Source organism: Coffea arabica, chromosome 3c, assembly GCF_036785885.1.
Source record: "Coffea arabica cultivar ET-39 chromosome 3c, Coffea Arabica ET-39 HiFi, whole genome shotgun sequence".
NCBI lineage: Eukaryota > Viridiplantae > Streptophyta > Magnoliopsida > Gentianales > Rubiaceae > Coffea > Coffea arabica.
This window is the reverse complement of record NC_092314.1, coordinates 5553228-5575710: the sequence shown is the minus strand read 5'-3', so window position 1 is coordinate 5575710 and position 22483 is coordinate 5553228. Positions and strand designations below refer to the sequence as shown.

General features: G+C 36.9%; 5 protein-coding genes across 8 annotated transcripts; 4 read left to right on the top strand and 1 right to left on the bottom strand.

The window, feature by feature from the left end:
* The first annotated feature begins 1109 nt into the window (after nt 1-1109).
* LOC113735416 (histone-lysine N-methyltransferase family member SUVH2-like) lies at nt 1110-8868 on the top strand. 4 transcript variants are annotated; one of them, XM_072082049.1, is made up of 4 exons: nt 1110-1437; nt 2284-2354; nt 3167-4982; nt 8387-8868. In XM_072082049.1, exon 3 carries the CDS (start codon nt 3430-3432, stop codon nt 4918-4920), a length of 1491 nt encoding a protein of 496 aa, XP_071938150.1. In that variant the 5' UTR covers nt 1110-1437; nt 2284-2354; nt 3167-3429; the 3' UTR covers nt 4921-4982; nt 8387-8868. The 4 variants fall into 4 exon arrangements, with proteins under 4 accessions (XP_071938150.1, XP_027118228.2, XP_071938149.1 ...); XM_027262427.2 differs by having other exon boundaries at nt 8334-8868; XM_072082048.1 differs by having other exon boundaries at nt 5681-8868.
* Nucleotides 8869-10073: 1205 nt separating this feature from the next.
* LOC113734369 (uncharacterized) lies at nt 10074-12964 on the top strand. The gene is made up of 4 exons (XM_027260891.2): nt 10074-10363; nt 11211-11281; nt 11516-11651; nt 12730-12964. Exons 1-4 carry the CDS (start codon nt 10189-10191, stop codon nt 12804-12806), a joined length of 459 nt encoding a protein of 152 aa, XP_027116692.1. The 5' UTR covers nt 10074-10188; the 3' UTR covers nt 12807-12964.
* Nucleotides 12965-13117: 153 nt separating this feature from the next.
* On the top strand, nt 13118-16477 carry LOC113733760 (uncharacterized). Its single transcript, XM_027259940.2, has 3 exons — nt 13118-15373; nt 15475-15591; nt 15956-16477. The coding sequence occupies exons 1-3, from the start codon at nt 14675-14677 to the stop codon at nt 16127-16129; spliced, it is 990 nt and encodes a 329-aa protein (XP_027115741.1). The 5' UTR covers nt 13118-14674; the 3' UTR covers nt 16130-16477.
* Nucleotides 16478-17128: 651 nt separating this feature from the next.
* Nucleotides 17129-20545, top strand: LOC113734367 (uncharacterized). The gene is made up of 7 exons (XM_027260889.2): nt 17129-17539; nt 18797-18866; nt 18942-18997; nt 19129-19204; nt 19284-19320; nt 20039-20153; nt 20230-20545. The coding sequence occupies exons 1-7, from the start codon at nt 17211-17213 to the stop codon at nt 20468-20470; spliced, it is 924 nt and encodes a 307-aa protein (XP_027116690.1). The 5' UTR covers nt 17129-17210; the 3' UTR covers nt 20471-20545.
* Nucleotides 20546-21134: 589 nt separating this feature from the next.
* On the bottom strand, nt 21135-22405 carry LOC113734368 (uncharacterized). Its single transcript, XM_027260890.2, has 2 exons — nt 21794-22405; nt 21135-21388 (listed from the first exon to the last, which is right to left on the bottom strand). Exons 1-2 carry the CDS (start codon nt 22258-22260, stop codon nt 21238-21240), a joined length of 618 nt encoding a protein of 205 aa, XP_027116691.1. The 5' UTR covers nt 22261-22405; the 3' UTR covers nt 21135-21237.
* Between the last annotated feature and the right edge of the window lie 78 nt (nt 22406-22483).

Sequence of the window (22483 nt, the reverse complement as noted above, 5' to 3'; positions counted from 1 at the left end):
GCCAATCTTTATATTAACAGCATCTAAAAAATATGTTTCGTAAGTCGATAATCTTAAGGTAGATAAAGATTATTCTCGTCTTTTCAAAGAGTAGAAGGATAACATAAACAAATATGATAACTTTGAAATTTTTGTAATTGCTTACAATTTTCGTTGCAATTTTTGGTGCAATTTTTGTATTTTTAAAATTATTTTTTGAAAAAATATATGCAATAGGTTTGATACATTTAAAAAAATTCGGAGACCAATAATAGTAAGGTCAATAATGGTAAAATTTATTTTAGATAATTATAAGGAAATTATAAAAGTTATTCAATCTTCTTGTGCCTCTATAATAAAAAAAATATTAAAATTTTAGTTAATATTGGAAACTATATACTGGATTAGAACTTTCCTTTCTTGTTATCCTACATGGCAATCAGGATAATTAGATGGGAACAATAATATCATTATGGTAATAAAATTTGAAAGTGAATCACATTGGAAATATTTTTTAATAAAACTGTTATTTTGGCAAAAAACTCGCTAGTTTTAGGTGGCATAGGATGCATTTGGTGCTATAGTTTTATAATAGAAATTTAATTACAAATCCTCAAATTTCAAAAAGGAAAAAGAAAAAATGGTGGAACAATAGTAATAGTTTTATAAGTCGGTAACTAAAGTTAGAATTGAAAATAATTTATACAATTACACTTGACTACTCCCTTTGTTTCCAAAAAAAAAGAATTTTTTTTTTTTTTTGCGTTTTAGTATTCTAACATTTTAAGAATAGTGGAACAATTGTAATGTTAGATTCGATTTTTTTAAAAATAGTGGATTGATTGTAATATTAGTACTTTTGCTTACAAATTTACCATCTAAAATTCAAATTTTAAATTTGGATATTTTTTCCCTACCACTTTATCACCCAATCGAATCCAATCCTTCCCTAGCTTTAATAAATATCCAAGACATAACATTTTAAATGAAATGGAAGAAGATTCGCTTTAAATGGATTGTGATTTTTTAGAAAAAATTTCTACAATTTTCGTGAATACTTAATGATCCTTTTATCTGGACACTTATCTTATGTACATATTGCATCCTTAAAAGTACAAGTACTGTAGATTTTTTTATTTCGAAAAATTCCCCGAAAGCACAATCCCAACGGGGTATTAATTTTCAGCAAGGTTCTTATGCAATTTTCCAAAACTTCCAAGGTACGAGCACATTCCTTTTGTTGCAAGGTTGTGAGGAGCAGGGAAACAGAAACAAACGGTGAAGAGGCAAAAGAAACAGAGTCCTGTGGGAGGCAATTGAAGGGGTTGATGATGGAAATTAAGATGGCTAAGCTTCAAGCATGCTACAATTGTTGTCTGCTTATTCAACTTGCTCACTGCCCATTTCTTGCTTCAACTTCATTTGGCGAGTTCTCTTCTTCTCACCAACCCAATTCAGGTTCCTCTTTCTCTCCAATATTTTCATTTTATTGGTGGATTCTACTGTTTCTTCCTAAATTCAACTTGTGGGCTTCCGGAATAAGTCTGATATAGGATTGCTAAATCTTGAATTAGGATTTCAGTATACTTAATTTGAGTTTATGATGCTAATCTGCGGTTTTCAAGATTGTTAAGTGATAATTTCTGGGATTATGATCAATTGATGGACTGGGTAGAGAATATCAACTTCTTTTGAGTGGTTGGTAATGGGAAAAGGGCTTTAAAAAGATGCAGATTTACAGCTTGTTTTTGTGTCCGCTACTGTTTTGATGAATTTGCTGCCAATGACTAGTGAGTGTGGTGTCTTGCGTTTTCATGATTAATCGTAGCTCTTCAATTGTGAGAAAACATTTCTTTTAAGGGAATAAGATTTGAGTTCTGCTTTTTGGAGCAGCTTTTGAGTCGGTGAGGGAATCTTTTGAAAGCTGGTAAAACAGTTTCTAGCCCATCACCTGTAGGAATTGGGAAGAATAAAATCCATTGAGAGGATATTGATAGAATAGGTAAGAAATTTTGGTGGAAACAACCCTTTCCTGGATGTAGCTATGTGGCTTATATAACTTGTAGATAATTGTAATATAGCATCCAATCATCATTTCTGAACCAAGATTGAAGCTGTTTTAGACTTTAGGATAAATGAATACACCTTATCCTCATATTTTGTTTAGTAGCATTACTTTGTCTGGAAATAGTTATTTATGTTGATGCTCTTTGAAAATTTTCGTTATTTTCTTGGTACTTATCTCATTTTATGGACTGCTATCTTGCTTATTCAGTAATACATTTCTCTATCCTAAAAATGCAGTTTTACTTAGGTACATGAAGGAATCTGAGGAGGTACGCCGTGCCATGATACCTTTGGATTTTATCAAAAGAGTGAGTACCAATTCTTTGACTTCTATTACCATAATGTATTGCCAGTTGTGACAATTTATTTAAGTACTGGTGTCCAGAAGATGTGAGAAATAAAATTATCGCTTAAACTCTTCCATCGCTTTATGGGGGTTGTATTATTTGTCTCCATCCTTTAATCCCTTTCCCATTTCGCAAAAAGCCCCTTTCCTCACTTCACTCGCTCTTTCACTCCTCACCTCGATGAAAACAAACTCATACACCTCTGCAAAAACCTACCACCTCCCACCATCACCATTTCCTAAAAATCTCTTCACATGAATTTCATGAGCTAACAAAACCCATCTCACCAAACTACCTCACTACCCAAAAGCTGTCAAAAACAAAACTCATCTTTTGCTTGATTTTTCCTCTAGAAAAAAAGGTGAAAAAAGAAAAGGAAAAAAACATGGGTTCTCTTATCCCAATTGAAGACTTGGATCTCCGTCTTGGACCGTCTTCTTCAATTTCTGCTTCCATCCGAGACCCTCTTGCACCATCTTCCTCAATTTCTGCTTCCATTCCAAACCCTTTAATTATCCCCAGAAAAGAACCCACACTTGAACCTCTTGATGAACTTTTGGATGAACCCCCAGTAGCCCATTATCAAATGCCTTTGCCATTTTACGTAAACCCTCCAAGCAACCTTAATTCCAGCTCAACTTTCACCATAACCCCATCTCCAACCATCCCCATTACACCCGCTACCCCTAGCGCTACTGCCAACAACCAAGAACCCATACCTTCTTCCTTCAATGATTCGTTGAATGTTTATTCGGAATTTTATCGTCTTACAGGGCTTTTTGGCAACGCTTTTGCTGAAGGAGAAGAAAGGAATGGAGAGGTTGCTGAATTTGAGGATTGTGAAATCCCGAGAGCGATTGTGCCTTTTAATTCTGAGAATGAGAACCAGCCTTTCAATTCTGAGAATGAGAACCAGCTGTTGAACGCTGTGGTATCGCGGAGGAAATATTCTCAGAGGTCAGCGAAGTTAGTCCGCGTGACGGATCTTAGTGTGGATGATTTGCAGGATTTTAGGAATTTAGTGAGAAGGACGAGAATGCTTTATGATGCGATTCGGGTTTTGGCTATCGCGGAGGATGAAAAACATAGGGGAGATTTGGTTCCTCATAGGAGGACTAGAGGGGACTTAAAAGCAGCTGCATTGTTGAAGCAACGTGGGTTGTGGTTAAATTGTGATAGAAGGATTGTGGGCACAATCCCTGGCGTGGAGATTGGGGATTTGTTTTTTTTCAGGATGGAATTATGTGTAATTGGATTACATGGGCGGGCTCGGGCTGGCATTGATTATCTGTCAGCAAGTCAGGGCTCAAATGGAGAGCCTATAGCGACAAGTGTAATTGTTTCAGGAGGCTACGAGGATGATGTAGACACTGGAGATGAGATAATTTACACTGGACATGGTGGACAGGACAAGCAGAACAGGCAATGTACGAATCAGAAGCTGGAATGTGGGAATTTGGCACTGGAGAGGAGCATGTACTATGGCATTGAGGTAAGGGTAATTCGTGGTTTTAAATATGAGGGCAGTGTTAGTGGTAAAGTTTATGTTTATGATGGTTTATATAGGGTTGTTACTTGTTGGTTTGATGTCGGGAAATCAGGGTTTGGGGTTTTTAAGTATAAGCTTGCTAGAATTGAGAATCAACCGGAAATGGGTAGCTCTATTCTCAGGTTTGCGCAGACTCTTAGGACTAGGCCGTTAGAGGCAAGGCCAAAAGGGTATGTTAGTCTTGACTTGTCAATGAAGAATGAGAAGGTGCCTGTTTTTCTGTTTAATGACGTGGATAATAATAATGCGCCTGTCTTTTATGAGTATCTTCTGTCAACTGTCTTCCCGCTCCATGTATACAAGCATGGCAAGAATGGGACAGGGTGCGATTGTGTGGGTGATTGTTTTGATGGTTGCTTTTGTGCTGTGAAAAATGGGGGCGATTTTGCATATGAAGAAAATGGGATTTTGTTGAAGGGAAAGCCGGTAATCTTTGAATGTGGGCCAGATTGTCGTTGTCCTACAACATGTCGGAATCGGGTGAGCCAGAGAGGTGTTAGGAGTAGATTGGAAGTTTTTAGGTCCAGGAAGACTGGCTGGGGAGTTAGATCGTTGGATTTGATCCAGGCTGGTGCATTTATTTGTGAATACGCAGGAATTGTTCTTACGCGCGAGCAAGCTCAGATTTTCACCATGAATGGAGACAGCTTGGTTTATCCTAGTCGCTTTCCTGATAGGTGGGCCGAGTGGGGAGCCTTAACTGATATATTTCCTGATTATAAGCGTCCAGAATATCCATCAATTCCTCCATTGGACTTTGCAATGGATGTATCAAGACTGAGGAACGTAGCCTGTTACATAAGCCACAACTTGAATCCAAATGCTTTGGTACAGCCAGTACTCTATGATCATGATAATGTCTCTTTCCCTCACCTCATGTTGTTTGCGATGGAGAACATTCCTCCTTTAAGGGAAATTAGCCTCGATTATGGGATCGCTGATGAGTGGACAGGAAAACTTCCCATGTACGATAAGTAATTGGATTTGGTGTCTGTTTCTTTAGGATGCGGGGCCACCATTTGAAGCCATAATGCACTAAGGTACACTCATTTTTTTCAGTAGTAGTTTTTGTGTTTCTTCTGAACTCTGAAGAATTATGGGTTGTATGACTTATTTTCACTTACTAAGGTTTCTATGACTTCTTGTACTTAAATGTTCTGGGAGAACTTTAATGTATCTCTAGATACTGCTTGTGACCTCTTGATTTGTCATTTCTTTACAAATCTAATGTGGATACTTCTGCATTAAATTTACATATGCAGGGACCCTTTTCTCGCTACCATGCGTTTCTGTGATGCATCTTCTGGTTTTTGGTTTTCCGGTTGAGTGGGAAAGGGAATTAACTTGTTGTAGTTGATATTGTGGTCTTATTCTCATCTAGTTTAGCTACTTTACGGATACTTTCATCAAGCTATTTGATATGGAAAGCTTGTTTTTTGTTTGAAAATATTAAAAGCTAAACTCTAACAATGATTGCAGCTTGAAAGCTATTTCTCAGAATCAGCTTCTTCCAAAAGCAAGTGAAAGCACCTCAGCACAACTTTTTGTTTGTGAAGAAGTTACATTTCAGTTTATAATTTGCTTTTAATTCTTTTATGTTATTTGTGGGGAATGATTACAATTTTTTGACTCTGGGTTAGTAAGTAGTAGTTACTTCAGAAATTTGAGTGTTGCGGTTGTGGTTGACTGCTATTTGTCAGTTGTGCATAATTTAATACTTCAGTAATTGCTGTTGTAGGATAAGATGGTGCTAAAGTCCCCCCAGTTCATACAGGCTCGACAATTTTGATGCAAACTCTTAAGGTTATGGTTATGGAAACCAGCAACCCTGTAGCGTTGCCTCTTGTATAGTGTTGTGAGCTATTGAAGCTTGTGTTCGCCATATTTCTGTCGTCCGAAAATGTTGAATGAAGAAATGACTGAGATGTTAATTCTTCTTTAAAGTGACTAAATAAAAAGAAGGTTGCTAAGACAAGGCAATCAAACATTGAAACTTGTTGATTGTCTAGGAACACGAATTAGCATGCTCTAGTATAAGGGAGGGTATTCAAAATTGTACTGAACAATTAGCATGCTCTAGTACAAGTAATGCCGGAATGTGGATTTTTAGGGAAAGATAGCAACATATGGAACCTGTGGGGCAAATTACAAAAGTTTGCAAGGCAAGAGTAACATTTGTAAAAACTTATACTTGGATAAACATGCATGTACTTAGGTTGAAATTCTGAGCAGGATCTCTTTCTAGTATATCATCATATGATGAGAGTGAGGTGGCCTGTGTGGCAAAGGCCAACCAACCAGATAGGGACCGGCAGCAGAAATGACTCCATACTGTGGAAAATAAGCCCAAATGAACAAAGTCATTCAGATCTCAGAACAAAAGTTCAAATTGAGTCAATGACTTCTTTACTGCAGTGTACTTTAGATTATGTCATTGTAGCCCTCCTTAGATCCCTTGTCCGATGCTTTATCACAACCCTCTTGGGAATGGTAATGAGATCTCCATATGCTAACCTTGGATGACCATACAAGAATGGAGAAAACTACTTGCTCATTTCAACTCTTCTGCATATGTATAGCATATATGAAAGCACAACTGGGTGTAAACAAAAAGGTATCATAGGTCCTCGTTGACAATGTGGAATGGTAGTTCTTAGTTGATCTTTTCTTTTTCTTTTTCCTTTTTCTTTTTCTTCCAAAAGTTGTCCAGTTGTATTGCATTGACCACCCAAAATATATTGGCAACTTAAATAAGTAAAAGATACATCACATGGCTAATTTTCCCAAGTTGTGGAACCTCTAAAGAATCTCTACAGTTAGTTACCCTCAAATCATTGTTCCTTTCTTAAAACATGATTTGATTTCCATCAGCATTGCGACTTCCTTCTTGTTCCTTCCCTTCTCAATTTTTTTATAAAATATTTACTCAAGAAAAGAAAAGAAGATCTATGGTGGAGCTTTCAAGAATCTCATATTGGCTTTGGTAAAGCTAATAACGGAGATTCTTTAAAGATCCATGAAGTTGTGGACGGTGTTGCATGTTGCTTGAAGCATATGCAGACCAACATATGCTTATCAAAATCATTTAAACAAACAGAAAGTGCCTGCAAGATCTTCTGCAGAATTTGGTATTGAATTAAACTAAACTGTACTTTGTCACTTCAAGTTTGCATTTACTTGAAATATTAACTTCCTGAGGCCTATCGAAAGTGTTTATTTGATTGTAGTTGCATTATGTGCTAAGTTCTGATATGTTTTTATTTAATCTAGCTGAACTGCTAGGGAAGTAGTAGTTCCCAATTTGCTGAAAGTGTTGAGGTTAACCTGAATTTCTCCCATTTAAATTTGGTTACCTTATCACTAATTTCGCTTGAACTTGAGGCTTGACGTTTTGTTGCAACAGTGACTTGGCAGTTGGCTTTGGGTTCTCAAAAAGGTCACAAGTTTAACTCTGGATAATAAATGTTTAAAGTCGGGGTAACTATCACTAATGCTGCTTTTACATATGTAGTTGACCTTTGGAAATAATGTGATCTTCTAAAAAAAGTGCTTTGTTGGCTAAGATTCTTGCAGTTATGATAGAACACTATGTTGCTAAATATGTGATTGCCCAGATAGACAATTGAATGGTCAGCCTAACTTTGATGATTCTTGCAATTATGATAGAACACTATGTTGCTAAATATGTGATTGCCCGGATAGACAATTGAATGGTCAGCCTAACTTTGATGATTAAAACTAGGCTTTGCATCATGAACATTTATGAGTCTGATTTCTGCTTGTTCTTCATGAGCAGATGATGATTTTTCTTTTTCAGTGTGACCGATCAATGTTCAATTCTGAAGTGGTCTTCCTCAATGTTATTGTTCTTACTTTTTGGGTCTCTCTTGGTTGAGCTCTTCTGTTAGTACAGTACATGGTTTGTCCTAATGCTTATCATTAGTTTAACCATGGCTTGTGACAATGGAAAGTATGGGTTCTTTCTAATGCAAGTTGTTTATACTTTCTACTGTGCAAATAAATGTACCTGTAATTAGATTATTTTGCAATTTTGATGGTTCTCTACTCTACTGACTTTCTTGCACCTCTGTTCTTTCTGCCATCCTCTTGAGGTTTGATGTTGATGCACTTGGCTTTTCTTGCGTATCACGCAGGTGTTAGTTTTGTCTTGAAATGATACTCTTCAATGAAGATTTTTATTTCTTAGTAATTTCACTATGAATACCAAATGGGCCCTTTAGTGTTTGTTGGATTTTGTGGTTGTATATTTATGCCGTTCCGCTCTACGTATGAGATAAATAGTTACCGAACGTACAGTAGATACATATGTTACTGAAAAATAAGTTTGGGCATAATTTCTGTCTGCTGGTGCTTTCTTTTTTGGCTTGCAGATGGAATTTTACCATGTAAAAGCAACAGTACTGTAACTTGTTTTGTGTACCAGGGTTCCGACCGGCACAAGCATCTTCATTGCTGTTATCCTGAACTGTGTTGAGAATGTTGACTTCTCCTTAACTCCTGTCGCTTGCCGTTTTTGAATCTGCAAATTATTGCATAGAGTATGAATACTATGAAGAAATATGATTAAACAGATCTCCTGTTGGGGTTGACTGCTGCAAGGGGTATTTTGCGGCCTTTAGAGGGGCCTTTTGCACTAGCATATCTTGCCAAAGGGTGTACTGGCTGATAAATATTTTGCATGACTTTTTAGATTGGATGCATGGGATGTCTTTACAGATACTGTAATGGCTGTACCGTGGGTTTTTAATTTTTTGTTTATTCCTATAGATGAAAGATGTTTATGACTCTTCGGACTTCAGATTGCTAGTAAGTTCTGGCAGCATTCAATGCTGTTTCATGGTTATTTGCTTGCAAAAGCTGCTTGGATGACAGTGAAATGAAATCTGTAGTTCTGGTTTCTCTTCATCTCATCATCTACCCCCTGAGAAATTCTACATATGCTAGCTACTTGTCCTTTCGATTGGAATGAAAGCTTCCTCTTACATTAAATGAAAGGAAAAAAAAAAAAGGGGTAAAAAACAAAAAAGCCCCATGTGGTAAACCTAATACATAGAAAAGCCCTCCATGGTTTCAAAATATACAACACAACCCCTCATGCTTTGAATTAAATTATAAAGGTGACGGAATCCGTTAAATTTAACGAAAATGGACAAAAAGATCAAAATGCCCTGATATAATTAAGCAAAAGACAGTTCAAAAAAATCATTTGTTTTATTCTCTAAATAGAGAGAATTGAGGGTTAAGGGGTAGAATAGGTATATTTGATAAAAATTAGGTATAAATTTTTTTTTTAGGTTCCAATAAGTCATTTCCGTTAAATTTAACGGATTCCGTCACCTTTACAATTTAGTTCAAAACATGAAGTGTCGTATTGTATATTTTGAAATCATAGGGGGCTTTTCTGTGTATTAGGCTTATCACAGGGATTTTTTTGTTTTTTACCCAAAAAAAAAATCCACAAATTCAAAAACGGACAAAGGGGAAAAAAAAAAGGTGGCTGAGGGCTACTAGTTTATGGTAATAGTTTATAAACCGGCGAGTAAAGTTCGAATTGAATCTCATTTGTATAATTACATTTGATTATTCTCAGCATCTCAAAGAAAAAAATTAATTTTTTTTTCACATTTTAAGATTCTAACATTTTAAGAACAGTGGAGGTAATGTTAGATTCTGATCTTTTAAAAAGATTGTAAAGTTAGTACTTTTGCTTCCAAATTTGCCTTCTAAAATCCAAAATTCAAATTTGAGTCTAACATAAAATAAAGGTAAATATAGAAAAACATTAATTTTTTTTGCTACTTACCACGCAATTGAATCCAACCTTTTCTATTATTAAAAATATCCAAGACATAACACTTTCAATGAAATCAGAGGAAGATTCGTGTTATTTGGATTATGACTTTTTATGGAAAAATTTTTACAATTTTTATGAATATTCTTTTGATGCAATATTTAATAACCTTTTTATCCTATATACTTATCTTACATACATGGCATCCTAAAAAATACCATAGTAATTTTTTTATTTTTTTTTTTGCAAAAATTTCCCAAAAATACAATCCAAATGGGCAATGAATTTTCAGCAAGGTTCTTGTGCAATTTTCCAGAACTTCCAAGGTGGGAGCACATTCCTTTTGTTAAAAGGCTGTAAGGAGTAAGGAAACAGAAACAAACACTGAAGGGGCAAAAGAAACTGGGTCGTGTGGGAGTCAATTGAAGGAGTTGATGATGGAGAAAGCACATCAAGTCCAGCAGTGGTGGAAATTAAGATGGCTAAGCTTCAAGCATGCTACCATTGTTGTCTGCTTATTCAACGTGCTCACTGCCCTTTTCTTGCTTCAGGGATTCCTCTCTGCTTTTTCTTTTGGCAAATTCTCTTCTTCTCACCAATCCAATTCAGGTTCCTCTCTCTCCAATTTTTTTCATTTTTATTGGTGGATTCTACTGTTTCTTCCTAAATTCAACTTGTGGGCTTCTGGGATAAGTCTGATTTAATATTGCTAAATCCTGAATTAAGATTTCAGTATACGTAATTCGGATTTATGATGCTAATCTGCGGTTTTCAAGATTGTTGAGTGATGATTTACTGGGATTATGATGGATTGATGGACTGGGCTGACAGTATCAACTTCTTTTGAGTGGTTGGTAATGGGAAACGGGCTCAGAAAAGATACAGATTTACAGCTTGTTTTTGTGTCCGCTACTGTTTTGATGAATTTGCTGCCAATGACTAGCGAGTATGGTGTCTTGTGTTTTGATGATTAATCGTAGCTCTTCAATTGTGAGAAAACATTTTTTTCAAGGGAATAAGATTTGAGTAGTTCTGCTTTTTGGAGCAGCTTTTTAGTTGGTGAGGGAATCTTGCGAAAGCTGGTAAAACAGTTTCTAGCCCATCACCTGTAGGAATTGGGAAGAATAAAATTCATGGAGAGGATATTGATAGAATAGGTAAGAAATGTTGGTGGAAACAACCCTTTGCCGGATGTAGCTATGTGGGTTATATAACTTGTAGATAATTGTAATGTAGCATCCAATGATCATTTCTGAACCAAGATGGAAGCTGTTTTATCCTTTAGGATACCTGAATACATCTTATCCTCATATTTTGTTTAATAGTATTACTTTGTCTGGAAATAGGTAGTTCTGTTGATGCTCTTTGAAAATTTTCGTTATTTTCTTGGTACTTATCTCATTTTATGGACTGCAATCTTGCTTATTCAGTAATATGTTTGTCTATCCTGTAACAGTTTTACTTCGGCACATTAAGGAATCCGAGGAGATACGCCGTGCCATGATACCTGTGGATTTGATTAAAAGAGTGAGTACAAATTCTTGGACTTCTATTACCATATTGTATTGCCAGTTGTAACAATTTATTTAAGCACTGGTATCCAGAAGATGTGAGAAATAAAATGCTCTTGAACTCTTCCATCTCTTGATATGGGTTCGTATTATTTGTGATGGTTACATGATAGTGTATCTCCATATGGTGAAATTGAGTATTCTGGTATGCGGATGTGATATCTAAAAAGTTAATATCTATTTGTTTTAGGTGAAAGAAATTGAAAAAGAAGCTCATGTAGAACCAGAGGCTGTAAAACAGAAAGATACCAAGCAGGGTGCTGCTTCGGACTTAGTATCTAGGCTGAATAATCTTCGCTCATATTCAGATGCTGGCAGCCTCAAAGGTAATTTCTAAAATTTTGCCCCATTTTTTTGGCTCCGTCTCTTAACTTAAATTAGTGCTTATTAGAAGGTATAAGCCGTTAGGAATCACAGCCTAAATCAACCTAATGATAAATTAATTCATGTTAGAAGGTATAAGCCATCAGGAATCACAGCCTAAATCTACCCAATTATGGGTCAAATTTACCAATCATTGCTCATACAACATTAATTGTTTATTTCAGTATAAAATAGTCATGTAGCCGGGTACAGCTTCTTATTCATTTTCAGCTAAATACATTGGTTGCAGATGAGAAATATTTGGAAATATTCTTTGTTTAATTCACAGACGCTAAAATTGCACCAATCAAAAGGTTCTCATGAAGGACTTTACTAAATTTGGTATGACAAGTACTTTTTATTTGTGTGAAAACTTAATAATCCTAGATTATGGTTTTATTAGTGCATGAAGTTTTTTTTTGGTTGGCTCACTACATTGTATTTAATTATAAGTTGTCAAGAATGTTTATTGACTAAAATTTAAGAAAAATGTTCTGGGAGCTGGTTCTCATATCGACGGCTGATAGTTTTAGTGCACATCGGTCTTAGATCATCTGGCAGCTTAATTATGCGTTCCTTGTAAAGTGTAATTCTCACTAGACATATCGCTAAAAATTGCTGCACCTTTAAATCAAAATTCAGGCAGTAGACAATTTTTTTTTTTCCTTTAGCCATAAAGCATTGATATTCACAATATTCACCATCATGGTGACTATGTAGAACTTGAATTTCAAACCTTTTTTTTCCTCCCTCATCCTTGAAGTTGAAGTATGTATATGCAATCTTTGATAGTGTTGCTTTACATTTCAAAAACCGCCTAAACCAATGGAGAACTTCTTAGAGAGATGCTGAGCTGTAGTCAATGTCAGATGTGCTTCTGCACAACATTATGTTATATGCAGGTTCTTGAGAGGGATTTATGAACAGGTTGATTGGTCATAATAGAGTCAGTAATTCAGAATATGTTAATCATCTACTGAGGCTGACATTGGTATTGAACTGAAAGGACTTTTTTTTTCCCTTTGTTCTTGGTTTCTACAGCTCTAGAGGAATGGCGTAAGAGGAAGATGGAACGTGCCAGACAGCGAGAACTCGGCAAGAATGGAACGGTTGTCTGACAGCTTTGAATTTTGTAAAAGTTTAAAGATCAACATTATGAGCCAATACATCATCTGGTATCGTTTTCTATGAGACACTATGACTTGTGCGTGTATAAGATCAGCCTCCTGGATTGAGTTTAATCATATATATTACTTAAAAAGAGGACGATTGTCTATATGCTTGATTGTCTATATGCTTGTTACACACATGAAGGTTTCTGTTACAGACTGCAGTTAGAAAACTAATTTGCAGACATTCGATTGACAAAGTCGAGAAAACGAAGGTAACATTCACGAGGATAACCGATATTTGGAAAGTCCTCTCTAACCTCTACTAATTGCATGCAACAAATTTCCTCACTTCGATCTTGAGAAGCCTCGAGTGAACCCGAGAAGACCAACAAAACCTTCTATTAGAAAGCAGAAACAACTGACGAAACAATCTTAGGAAACAAATTCACATCAAGAAAACATTTGAGAGATGTTAACCAGATCAGCTGTTTTGGGTTTGGGGTTCGGTTCTGTCCAACTGACGAAGAGTTGATCACCAACTATCTCGAGCACATGGTGAAGAATCGCCCGTTGCCGTCCGAATGGGATAGGGTTACGATGGTGAGAGAGACCTATGGAGAGAACGGAACCCCTCGGAATCTGTTCCATGACGATGATCCATGGTAGACACCAGTCGGTAAGTCCGTAGTTGACCAAAATGTTGGAAAGAAGGTAGGAGGCAACAGGTAAGAATAGAAAAGCTGGTTGTGGCCAATGGGGTGGGAATCCCACCCCAGAAGATATCAACAGAGTGCGGGCAGGGGCGAGCTAATTGGCAAAAAGAGCACCTTTACGTTCAAATTGAAGGAGGAGACTCGGGGCCAATGGACTATGCATGAGTATTATCTTGAAGGTGCTAGTATGGAAGGGCTAAATCCTGAAGATACTTCTTCGGAATTGTGTAGGATTAAGAGGGATGACTCCAAAAGCTCCAAGGGAGGAAAACTGGTAATCCCGCAAGAGTTGGCACCACCATCGAATCCAATGATCAGGGGCTAACTGTATCAGCAAAGAGGAAATCAGACAATGATCAATTTGGAAGCAGCTATATAGGTTGAAATTATCGCTACTGATTCATCTGACGTCCAAGAATGGATGATATCAAGTACTAGTGCTAATGATTGGTCTGCTAGGAATACAGCTACTGTAGTAAGTAGCAGTAGGAGTCTAATGTTGGCGGCATCAGTGGAACTGCTGTTAATGCAGCCCTTGGAACTGCAGTATTCTTAACGCTTGTCTGTTTGGATCCCTCTGTTTTTCAAAAATTAGTTTTTTAAATAAAGTAGTCTAAATTTTTTTAATATTTCAAAATATATTTTAAAAACTCTACTATTCTTAAATATTTCAAAATATTTTTTAAAAATATTCTAAAATATATTCTAAAAATATTCCAAAATATATTCTAAAAACTTTGTTACAATAAATTTTTCAAAAACACCCCAAAAAATAGCTAATCTAAACAGCTAATGTAATTTTTTGATTGAATGTTCTTAATTACCTTAACCTACTGTTTTCCAAAAAAAAAAGGAAAAGAAAAAAGATTGCCTATTAAACAATTTCTATTGACTGGCCTAATGGAAGTTAGCCATTTCACAACCTTTAATAATCTCTCCTTTTCCCGTATGGCCTTTTCTTTTCTTCATCCTTTTTCTTCTTCTGTTTAGCAACTAGCAGCAACAAATTCCCACAAATTTATAATAAAAAAAAGAACAAGAAAAAAATCCCTAAACAACTCCTTTTATATATCCCAATCAGCCTCACAGTATAACACCCCGCCAAGTCTTTTGAAAAAACAGTTATTGACAGTTATTAAAGAGAAACAGAGCTGAACAGAAATGGCTAATCAAGATTCTGGTTTCTCCCAAGAATTCTCCCATCACCAAGAAAACACTGCAGTTAACGCCACCGCTCTCAATCTCCTAGCCAAGCTCCACCTCAACTCCACCACCGGCGGCAACCCCGGCAACCACCAATCCACCGTCACCACCACTGCTGCCCCACTCTTCTCCTCCTCCTCCTCCATGGACCCCTGCAACAAATGCGGCTCAACCAAGAGACAGTCCCCTTCATCTTGGTCTTCCCTCCAAGAACCCTCTTCCAAGAGGGCCACACTTCTACCTCCATCTTCCTCCACCACCACGTTTTCTGGCGACCGCTGCATTCTTGGCTTCAGTAAACTCCCACTTCCGGCCACTTTCTCAAATGCATCATCATCATCCTTATCGTCCCCTGCTCTTCGCCGGACTATTTCCGATCTAATCAACTCTCCCGGAGCCAGCAATCTTCCTGATCAAGCTCAAATTTCTTTGGGCAGTTTGTTGAATAACCAGTTGCCGGAGAGTTCTATGGTCAATCCTGTGGCTACTTCGCCATCTGGTCCTCTTTACCGTACAATCTCTGATCCCACTTCAGCTTCTTATCAGGTGGTGACAACCACCACACCGCCTCGGCCTCCAGCAGCAAGAAAAGTCACGTGGTCACCAAGTGCTGGAGCGGCTGGCCTGAATTTGAAAGAAGAGACTCCTAATACCAAGGTATTTTCTGGGTTCTTTACCTTTGATTCTACCCAGGGCTTCCGCCAATCTTCTGGGCGTATTTTACCCCACCAATTATTCTTCTTTTGTTGAATGTACAGAGGCTGAAAAGAATGAAGGATAGGCTGAGAGAAATGAGACAATGGTGGAATGAAGTCATAAAGGAAGGTGAAGAGGATAGCTGCTCTGATTCTGAAGATAATGACGATCTTTCAAAGGTCCGACAATCAATCATTCACTATACCTTCTATCAAATCCTATGTTTTCATCATACTTTTTGCTAGTTTTTCTTGAATCCGTGTTGGAATCTGAAAATTTTTTTTATTTTTTTATTTTTTGAGTTTCTTGTTGTAGTCCCTTGTTGGTAGTTTTAATTTAGTTCTAAATCAATCTTATGACATTTTCCCATTTTCTTTTTTCCCCTTATCTTTCTTGAATTTTCATTTGTTCTGATGGAGCAGTTTTTAGGTGTCTGTTTCTTTGCTGCGGTTCTTCCTCCGATAATCTTTGTTTAGTTGTAACTCTAAATTTAATTCCAGTTGATCAATTGTGTGCCATTTCTGAACTCTGAAGTTTGCACAGGATAATTCTGAAGTGTGCCAAGTTGCCGGAAGTGAAGGAGGACCTCGTGAAGAAGCTGTTTGGGTGGAGAGAAATGGGGAGTGTCTGATTCTCCATTTCAAGTGTCCCTGCGGCAAAGGCTATCAGATTCTTCTTACTGGAAAGAGTTGCTACTACAAATTGACAGCTTTCTGAGCTCGAGATTTGTTGCTTTCTTACTTCAGATAGTCTAGCTATCAAGAATAACGTTTTCTGAGTGATTAAAGTTCCAATCTTTTCTGCACAGTTGCGTAGCAATAGTTTCTTTTTCAAGTTGGGGTTTAAGAGAAATTCATAAACATACTCTTTATCTTGTGCAGTTTCAATTTGTAAGCTCTTCAAAGTTTATTAGATAGTAGTCCATATTAGAATCCAAATTGCAGTAGTGTTCTTTTCCATTTCAGACTTGAGGAGTCTAGTTCTTATGATGGAATATCAATGTATTGATTCAACTGTCTTTAGCCTACTGATTAATAATACATCAAGTTGTTCCTTTTTTCCACAGTTTTATATGCCATCTTTGATTGACCTGTTGGATCAGGCAATCATTTTTACACTTATTCACAATGACCATATATGTTCTATTTATGCCTTTTATTTCCAGTTAAGGATCCAACAGAGCTAGCTTTTAATTCAAGGATGTTTCTCATTTGCCTTGTGATATGATGTGGTGGTGTTGATTATGCAAAATTTGATTTCATCATCTATAGGATTGAGATTGCTTTGCACTATAATTTCTAGTCTCTTTGACATATTCCACTATTAGTATTAATGCCACTAGGCCAGCATTCTTTTTTCTCAGAAAAAAAAAGCCCCCTTTAAAATTTTGAATTGTAACTTTTGCAAAATCATTGAGCTTTTTCAAACGCTTTTTTACATTATCTTTTTTTTTTAATTATTATTTTATTTCATTTATATCACGTCAAAAAAAATGTTTCGTTAAACAACAGGAAAAATTTTCAGAATAATCTTCAACTCAAATACACTAATGTTTCAAATTAGTGTGTTTAAACTTAAAAATAAGGACTTTTTTCCACCTTAGTGAAGGAAATTAAGGCGTTACTGCATAAAAATTGGTCGAACCATCCCACTGTCATATCTCAGCCGGTCCAACCGGTGCAAACCGTCCTTACTTCAAAAACCGGGCCCCTTTTCTATTCCTTCCTCCTTCCAGTTTCTTTTACAAAAATCCCACCATAGCCTCCAATCTTCGACCTCAAAACGACCCGCCAAGAGCATGAAAAACGACATGGACCCAGTGGTAGAGGAAGTGGAGAAGGTGAAGAAAGAATTTCGAGAAACAGAAGAACAGCTTTCAAAAAATATTAAATCAATTGAAGAATATGGAAAATCCAGCCAAAAATTATCATCCTCATCAGTAGAAGAAGAAGAGCACCATCAGAGTAAAAATTCATTACCAAGATTAAATGGGCTTGCTCAAGATGGTTTGAATCTTCTGCAGTCGCTCCATTTTAAGCTTGATCTCTTAGCCCCTCAACTTCCCTCTGATGATCAAGCTCAACAGGCTCAAGATTTGGCTAATTCTTGGCAGAAGCAAATCGAAAGGTACCCACTTTATTCATTTTTTTTTTTCATGTTAACAAATTTTAGGGGCACCCTTTTCGGTTTAATATTAATATTTAACTGTGTTTTTTTGTAATTTTTTTTCTGGAGCTTCTTTGAGTGTAAAATGTAGGTGACTTAATGAATTGAAAAATGGAAACTTTATATTCTGATAAGACAAGGATTGTGCTGGTTTGCTTTGTTAATGTGTATTACTGTATTTTAAATTATGACATGGGATTGGAAGGCTCGTAGATACATGTGAAAATTTTGTTGATATATGCAACCAGTTTGTGGACATTCGTAGGCATTTCTTGGGATAGTTTAATTGCTTAAGATGTTTAGATGATTGAAATGCGGAAATCTTTTCAGGTTTGCTGATAAATTTATTGAAATCAGAGATTTGTGTTAAAATTGGTTGATCTGGAAGTGTTATACAAGGTCACATGATGAATTCTTGACCATTTATTTTCAGGAACTTAAATCAATGTCATGTCAAGAACTAGAAGTTTTCATTGTAGATTCACTCTGGGGTTTATAGTTTTGTTTCATGTCATAAATCTTTACAAAGTTTAAGTCTTTCTACTTGTTGTTTCTTTTGGCTGCTGGGTATGGCACACAAAGAAAAATTTTGTTTTGAGCATATATATAGCCTGTATTCATATATGATGTTGTGGGAGAGAGAGAGAATGTACGCGCGCGCGTGTATGTGTGAGCAAGTGAGAGAATGGCTATCTTAATCAGAGTTTAATAACCTGCATGTTGTTTTGATGACACTAGTTTGTTTGTTTTTGACTGTTGTAAGACATGCAGTAAAGTAGGGCCACTTTGTTTTTCCACAGCTTGGTTGCTGTTCTTTCTTACAGATGGTTTATTTGACATCAGCAGGAGTTGTTATTGCATTTATGTAGTTTAAGTGAAGTTAATGTAGCAGCATATGGTTTATCATTTCAAGAAATCTGAAAGCAGATACATGAACATGCAAATCAGACACCATTTTGTTTTGGTGGAGTCTAAATTATTTGGTATGACCTCCTCCTATGTAGTTTACTTAGGAGTTTAGCTTACTGCTTGCTACATGCCCACAGACTAAGATTATGTCAGCTCCAGAAATTGTTGGCAGAAATCTTCTTGTGACTTTTGTTGCTATGAATGATTGATTCAATGAGATGTGTTTATGTTAACACATGGCTACATTACATATCTGTGAGGAATATCTAAATGGTGATATGTTACACATTTATTTTGTTGGAGATGCAGCTTGAGATCAAGTTTGAGAAAAGCTAATCTGAGAGCGAAGGAGAATATCAGAAAAACTGCTCAACAAGAGGTAATGAGCTTTCTACATTATGTTGGCTCCACTGCTTGTTAGGTGTTTAAACTGCATATTGTTGGTTGACTGCAGAGGGAGCTTCTTTTGGGAGGTGGAGAAGAGTCTACCATTCGGAGGCGGAATCTACAGTAAGTCTAATATGCTTCTGCTTTGCTAAAACCTTACATGATTGTCTCTTGTGGTTTTAGGAATGATAGAGGAATCCTTATTGATCAAGAATATGACTTTACACGTTCTATATTGTCATATTACTTATTAGGACAAAAGCAGGAATGACATCTGCAGCTGGAAGTATCACTGAGAGCCTTCGACGCACCCGTCAGCTGATGGTCCAGGTTAGTACCTATATGTCTCCGTTATTCCTTTTCCTGATGTGTATATGATAGTTTCTCATTCATTAGTAAATGTTTACAGGAAGTTGAACGAAGTGCAAGCACACTTATGACTTTTGGTGAGTTCTCTTTCACTAATATAGATATTTGCTCTTGAACTAGTATCTTCTATCTCAAAATACTATTTTTTACCTTTTTCCTAAGCAAATAATACTAGTTAGCTGTTATTTTATTCTTATGCACAAGTTTCTCAAGCATTCTTTGTGGGTCAGTCTTGAATTGGATAAATAGAATGAATGTTGACTAAAAGTAGGCATATGCAGTTCCATTAAATTGGGGCCTGGAGAAAGTGACTTTGTTTAGCTGGGGAAGATGATTGACATTTAATTCTTCAGCTAGTCTGCTGCGTGATTCTCATTTCAAATTCTAATACTGATGTTTCTGAATGCTTTTGTTTGGTTATTCCATATATCTGATATAACTACTTAATTAAGGTCACAATATAAATACTATATTCGTTGTTTAATAAAGTTGAGGTGATGAGATGTATTCTAATCTCAAAACTAGACGATTAATAATGCACCTCAAATACTTGCGCTGGAGATTTATTTTTAAGAATTTAGATTGTTACATTTTTGGCTGAGATATGTCTCCAAAGATTTTCTACTAAGAGCATTGGAAGAAATTTTCTCTGTTCATCCTGCTGCATGGCATTTTATTGCAAGATTAGCTAGTCTTTTGTTTATCATAATATTGGGAAATATGGAGCTGTCTATTCTTTCATGAATTTGTACTTGTTGAAGCTGAATAACAAAATATAATTTTTGAATACTGCAGAAGAATCAACTGGAGTATTAGGGAAGGCTGAGAGCGAGTACAGAGGTCACCGCTCACTCCTAATGCGAACTCGAAACCTTCTTTCGACAATGCAACGTCAGGATGTCATTGACAGGTAGAGGAGAAAATGTATCTGCACTTTTGCTTCTGACCTGCATCTGCTAGTCTAATGCTTGGCTTTCCATGGGCAGGATAATTATGGTTGTTGGATTTCTTCTTTTTTCCCTTGCTGTTCTTTATGTTGTTTCAAAGCGTATTGGGCTGCTTAAGTTGCAGAGGACGCTTATGGATGCTGTAAAAGGTGGTGTGGTAAACGAAGCAGGGGTTTTACCTAGAGGTCGTGGAAATGGTGTAAATATTCCCCAGATGAACGAGGATGCAGTTCCCTTGTTGGATGTGCCATTGGAACGGCATATGCGTGACGAGCTTTAAGCTTTTCATAGCTTTGTATAGGTCCTATATTTTGCCCTGCTTTCTCAATCAAATTTCTGGCCAAACTTTTTTACATCTTCTATAGGTCTTCTTTCTTGTATGGTTGAGGCTTGGCCTCATATTGAATTGCTATGCTTTGACATCAGGAGGCAATATTTTCCCCCTTGAACAGGATCTCAGAAGCCTTTTCCCACAGGTTTGCTGTATGATTCTTGTTCTGTATCTTTAGGTAATACAAAAGCTTATCATGCGTCCTTCTCTTTCTATTCCTTTATTTCTTCAGTGTCATCTTTAGCTCTACATTGGATTCGCCTGCTCTTTGGAGGACATCTTGAAAATATGCTTAGAGAAGTTTTTTTTTTTTTGGGGGTAGAACTTAGAGAAGTTCAGTACACAAGTAACTTACTTTTCCCTAGTTACACTTTTAGCTAGATTGAGCTATTCTAAGTTGTAAAATTTGTAGACTATTCGACTACACACATGGACTTTTTCCCAAGTACACTTCTTTAGCACCTGGATAAGCATGCATGTCACTAGCCTACTGCTACGTGAGCTATGTAATACAACCCTGTTGAGCTTGCCTCTGTTTTGAGTAGCATTTGCTATCAGCCTTTGCACTTTAGCACTTATTGTATATGTTCATCTACCTCTATTTCAACCAAAATACTCAAAAGCAATAATCGATTGTACAACATCAACTGGAAAACAGGTGGAGAGGAAGAGGCTCTGAATCATTTACAAACTACAGTAAGTAATATATCATATCCTCAAGCCAGTAGCCAGAAGTTTTTGTGGGTTTTTGAGTTGAGAAGATATCCTCCATTGGCCTTTCTCTGCACTCCAACGCAAGTGCATTTGCTGTTCTCGATCAAATACTCCGCCGTATCAAGACCCCTTAATGATCTACTTCGCTTAGGCCTGCTCACAAATGCAGATAGGAACATGAGCACAACACTTAAAAGAGGATGGCATAGTTAATCTGATTGAGGATGGAACTTCTTTTCTGGAAGAATTCATCGAAGTTGAATAAATATCATAATGATTATACGCAGGAACAAGTAAATATAAACTTTTCTCCTGGTTTCACCGATTTTTAAAATTGCTTTCTGCCTTTATTCTGCGTAGGGTATTAGCTAAGGTCAGCAAGAGATTCAGATAATTTTGCTTTGATCAATTTGATGATCAACTGAGAAATTGTTGCAAGTTTAACATCAACATCTCAGGGGAACAAATGTAAATCCTAGTGCAAAATCTCTTTTAGTATACCCTATGCGTATTATAAACATGCATGGATGATGTATATGGGGAAAATAGAAAACTCACCCTAATATTGCATTGGAGAGAGTCGTCCTTTGCCCTATAACAATGACATCAACCCCATGACTTTTGCTTTGTGCAAGAAGTACAGAAGCCTTGTCCTTTCCATCCATTTCCACCCTCTGTACACGAACTTTTAGCCTAGGCTGTGCAATACCACAAGCTTGCTTCATTGCTTCGAGAAAATCTATGGTCCCTCCACCACCACCACCACCAACAAAACCTTCTGAGGATGAGGATGAGGACGAGGACATGGAGGCGGCACCGGCAGAAGCAGGGAGCGACTGTGCTTTTCTGAAGATTGTACCAAATGGGATTCTCCAGGCACTATTAGGATTCTCAACATGGAGGAGAATTAACGTGTCATTTTCAAGCACTACATGGGAGAGGGCATATTGAAGTGCAGCAGCTGATTCGCGACAGGGATCCGCGACCACCATCACTTTACGTGCTGGTGTGCTCCCGCATGCCATGGTCTACAGCCTAGCAACCGGTCACCACCACCATTAATGGCGCCTGCCACAACTCTGCTACCTTCTTTCTGCAATCAGAGGAAATACAAGGAATATAGAAGATGGTGAAATATCTGAGGCTGTCATTTTCTAGGCTTTCCTGTGTGCCAGAAAAGTAACACATGCTGTCCTCATTTTACAGATAATTGATGTCCAACTTGTGATTCACAAAATTCATGCAACG

Coding starts and splice junctions, on each gene's coding strand:
- LOC113734367 (XM_027260889.2), top strand. CDS start 17,211: ATGAAAAACGACATGGACCCAGTGGTAGAGGAAGTGGAGAAGGTGAAG. Junction 18,998..19,128: donor ATTCGGAGGCGGAATCTACA/GTAAGTCTAATA, acceptor ATTACTTATTAG/GACAAAAGCAGGAATGACAT. Junction 20,154..20,229: donor CGTCAGGATGTCATTGACAG/GTAGAGGAGAAA, acceptor TTCCATGGGCAG/GATAATTATGGTTGTTGGAT.
- LOC113735416 (XM_072082049.1), top strand. CDS start 3,430: ATGCTTTATGATGCGATTCGGGTTTTGGCTATCGCGGAGGATGAAAAA.
- LOC113734368 (XM_027260890.2), bottom strand. CDS start 22,260: ATGGCATGCGGGAGCACACCAGCACGTAAAGTGATGGTGGTCGCGGAT. Junction 21,389..21,793: donor CTCTCCAATGCAATATTAGG/GTGAGTTTTCTA, acceptor ATTTGTGAGCAG/GCCTAAGCGAAGTAGATCAT.
- LOC113734369 (XM_027260891.2), top strand. CDS start 10,189: ATGATGGAGAAAGCACATCAAGTCCAGCAGTGGTGGAAATTAAGATGG. Junction 11,282..11,515: donor CTGTGGATTTGATTAAAAGA/GTGAGTACAAAT, acceptor TATTTGTTTTAG/GTGAAAGAAATTGAAAAAGA. Junction 11,652..12,729: donor AGATGCTGGCAGCCTCAAAG/GTAATTTCTAAA, acceptor TGGTTTCTACAG/CTCTAGAGGAATGGCGTAAG.
- LOC113733760 (XM_027259940.2), top strand. CDS start 14,675: ATGGCTAATCAAGATTCTGGTTTCTCCCAAGAATTCTCCCATCACCAA. Junction 15,374..15,474: donor AAGAGACTCCTAATACCAAG/GTATTTTCTGGG, acceptor TTGAATGTACAG/AGGCTGAAAAGAATGAAGGA. Junction 15,592..15,955: donor ATAATGACGATCTTTCAAAG/GTCCGACAATCA, acceptor AAGTTTGCACAG/GATAATTCTGAAGTGTGCCA.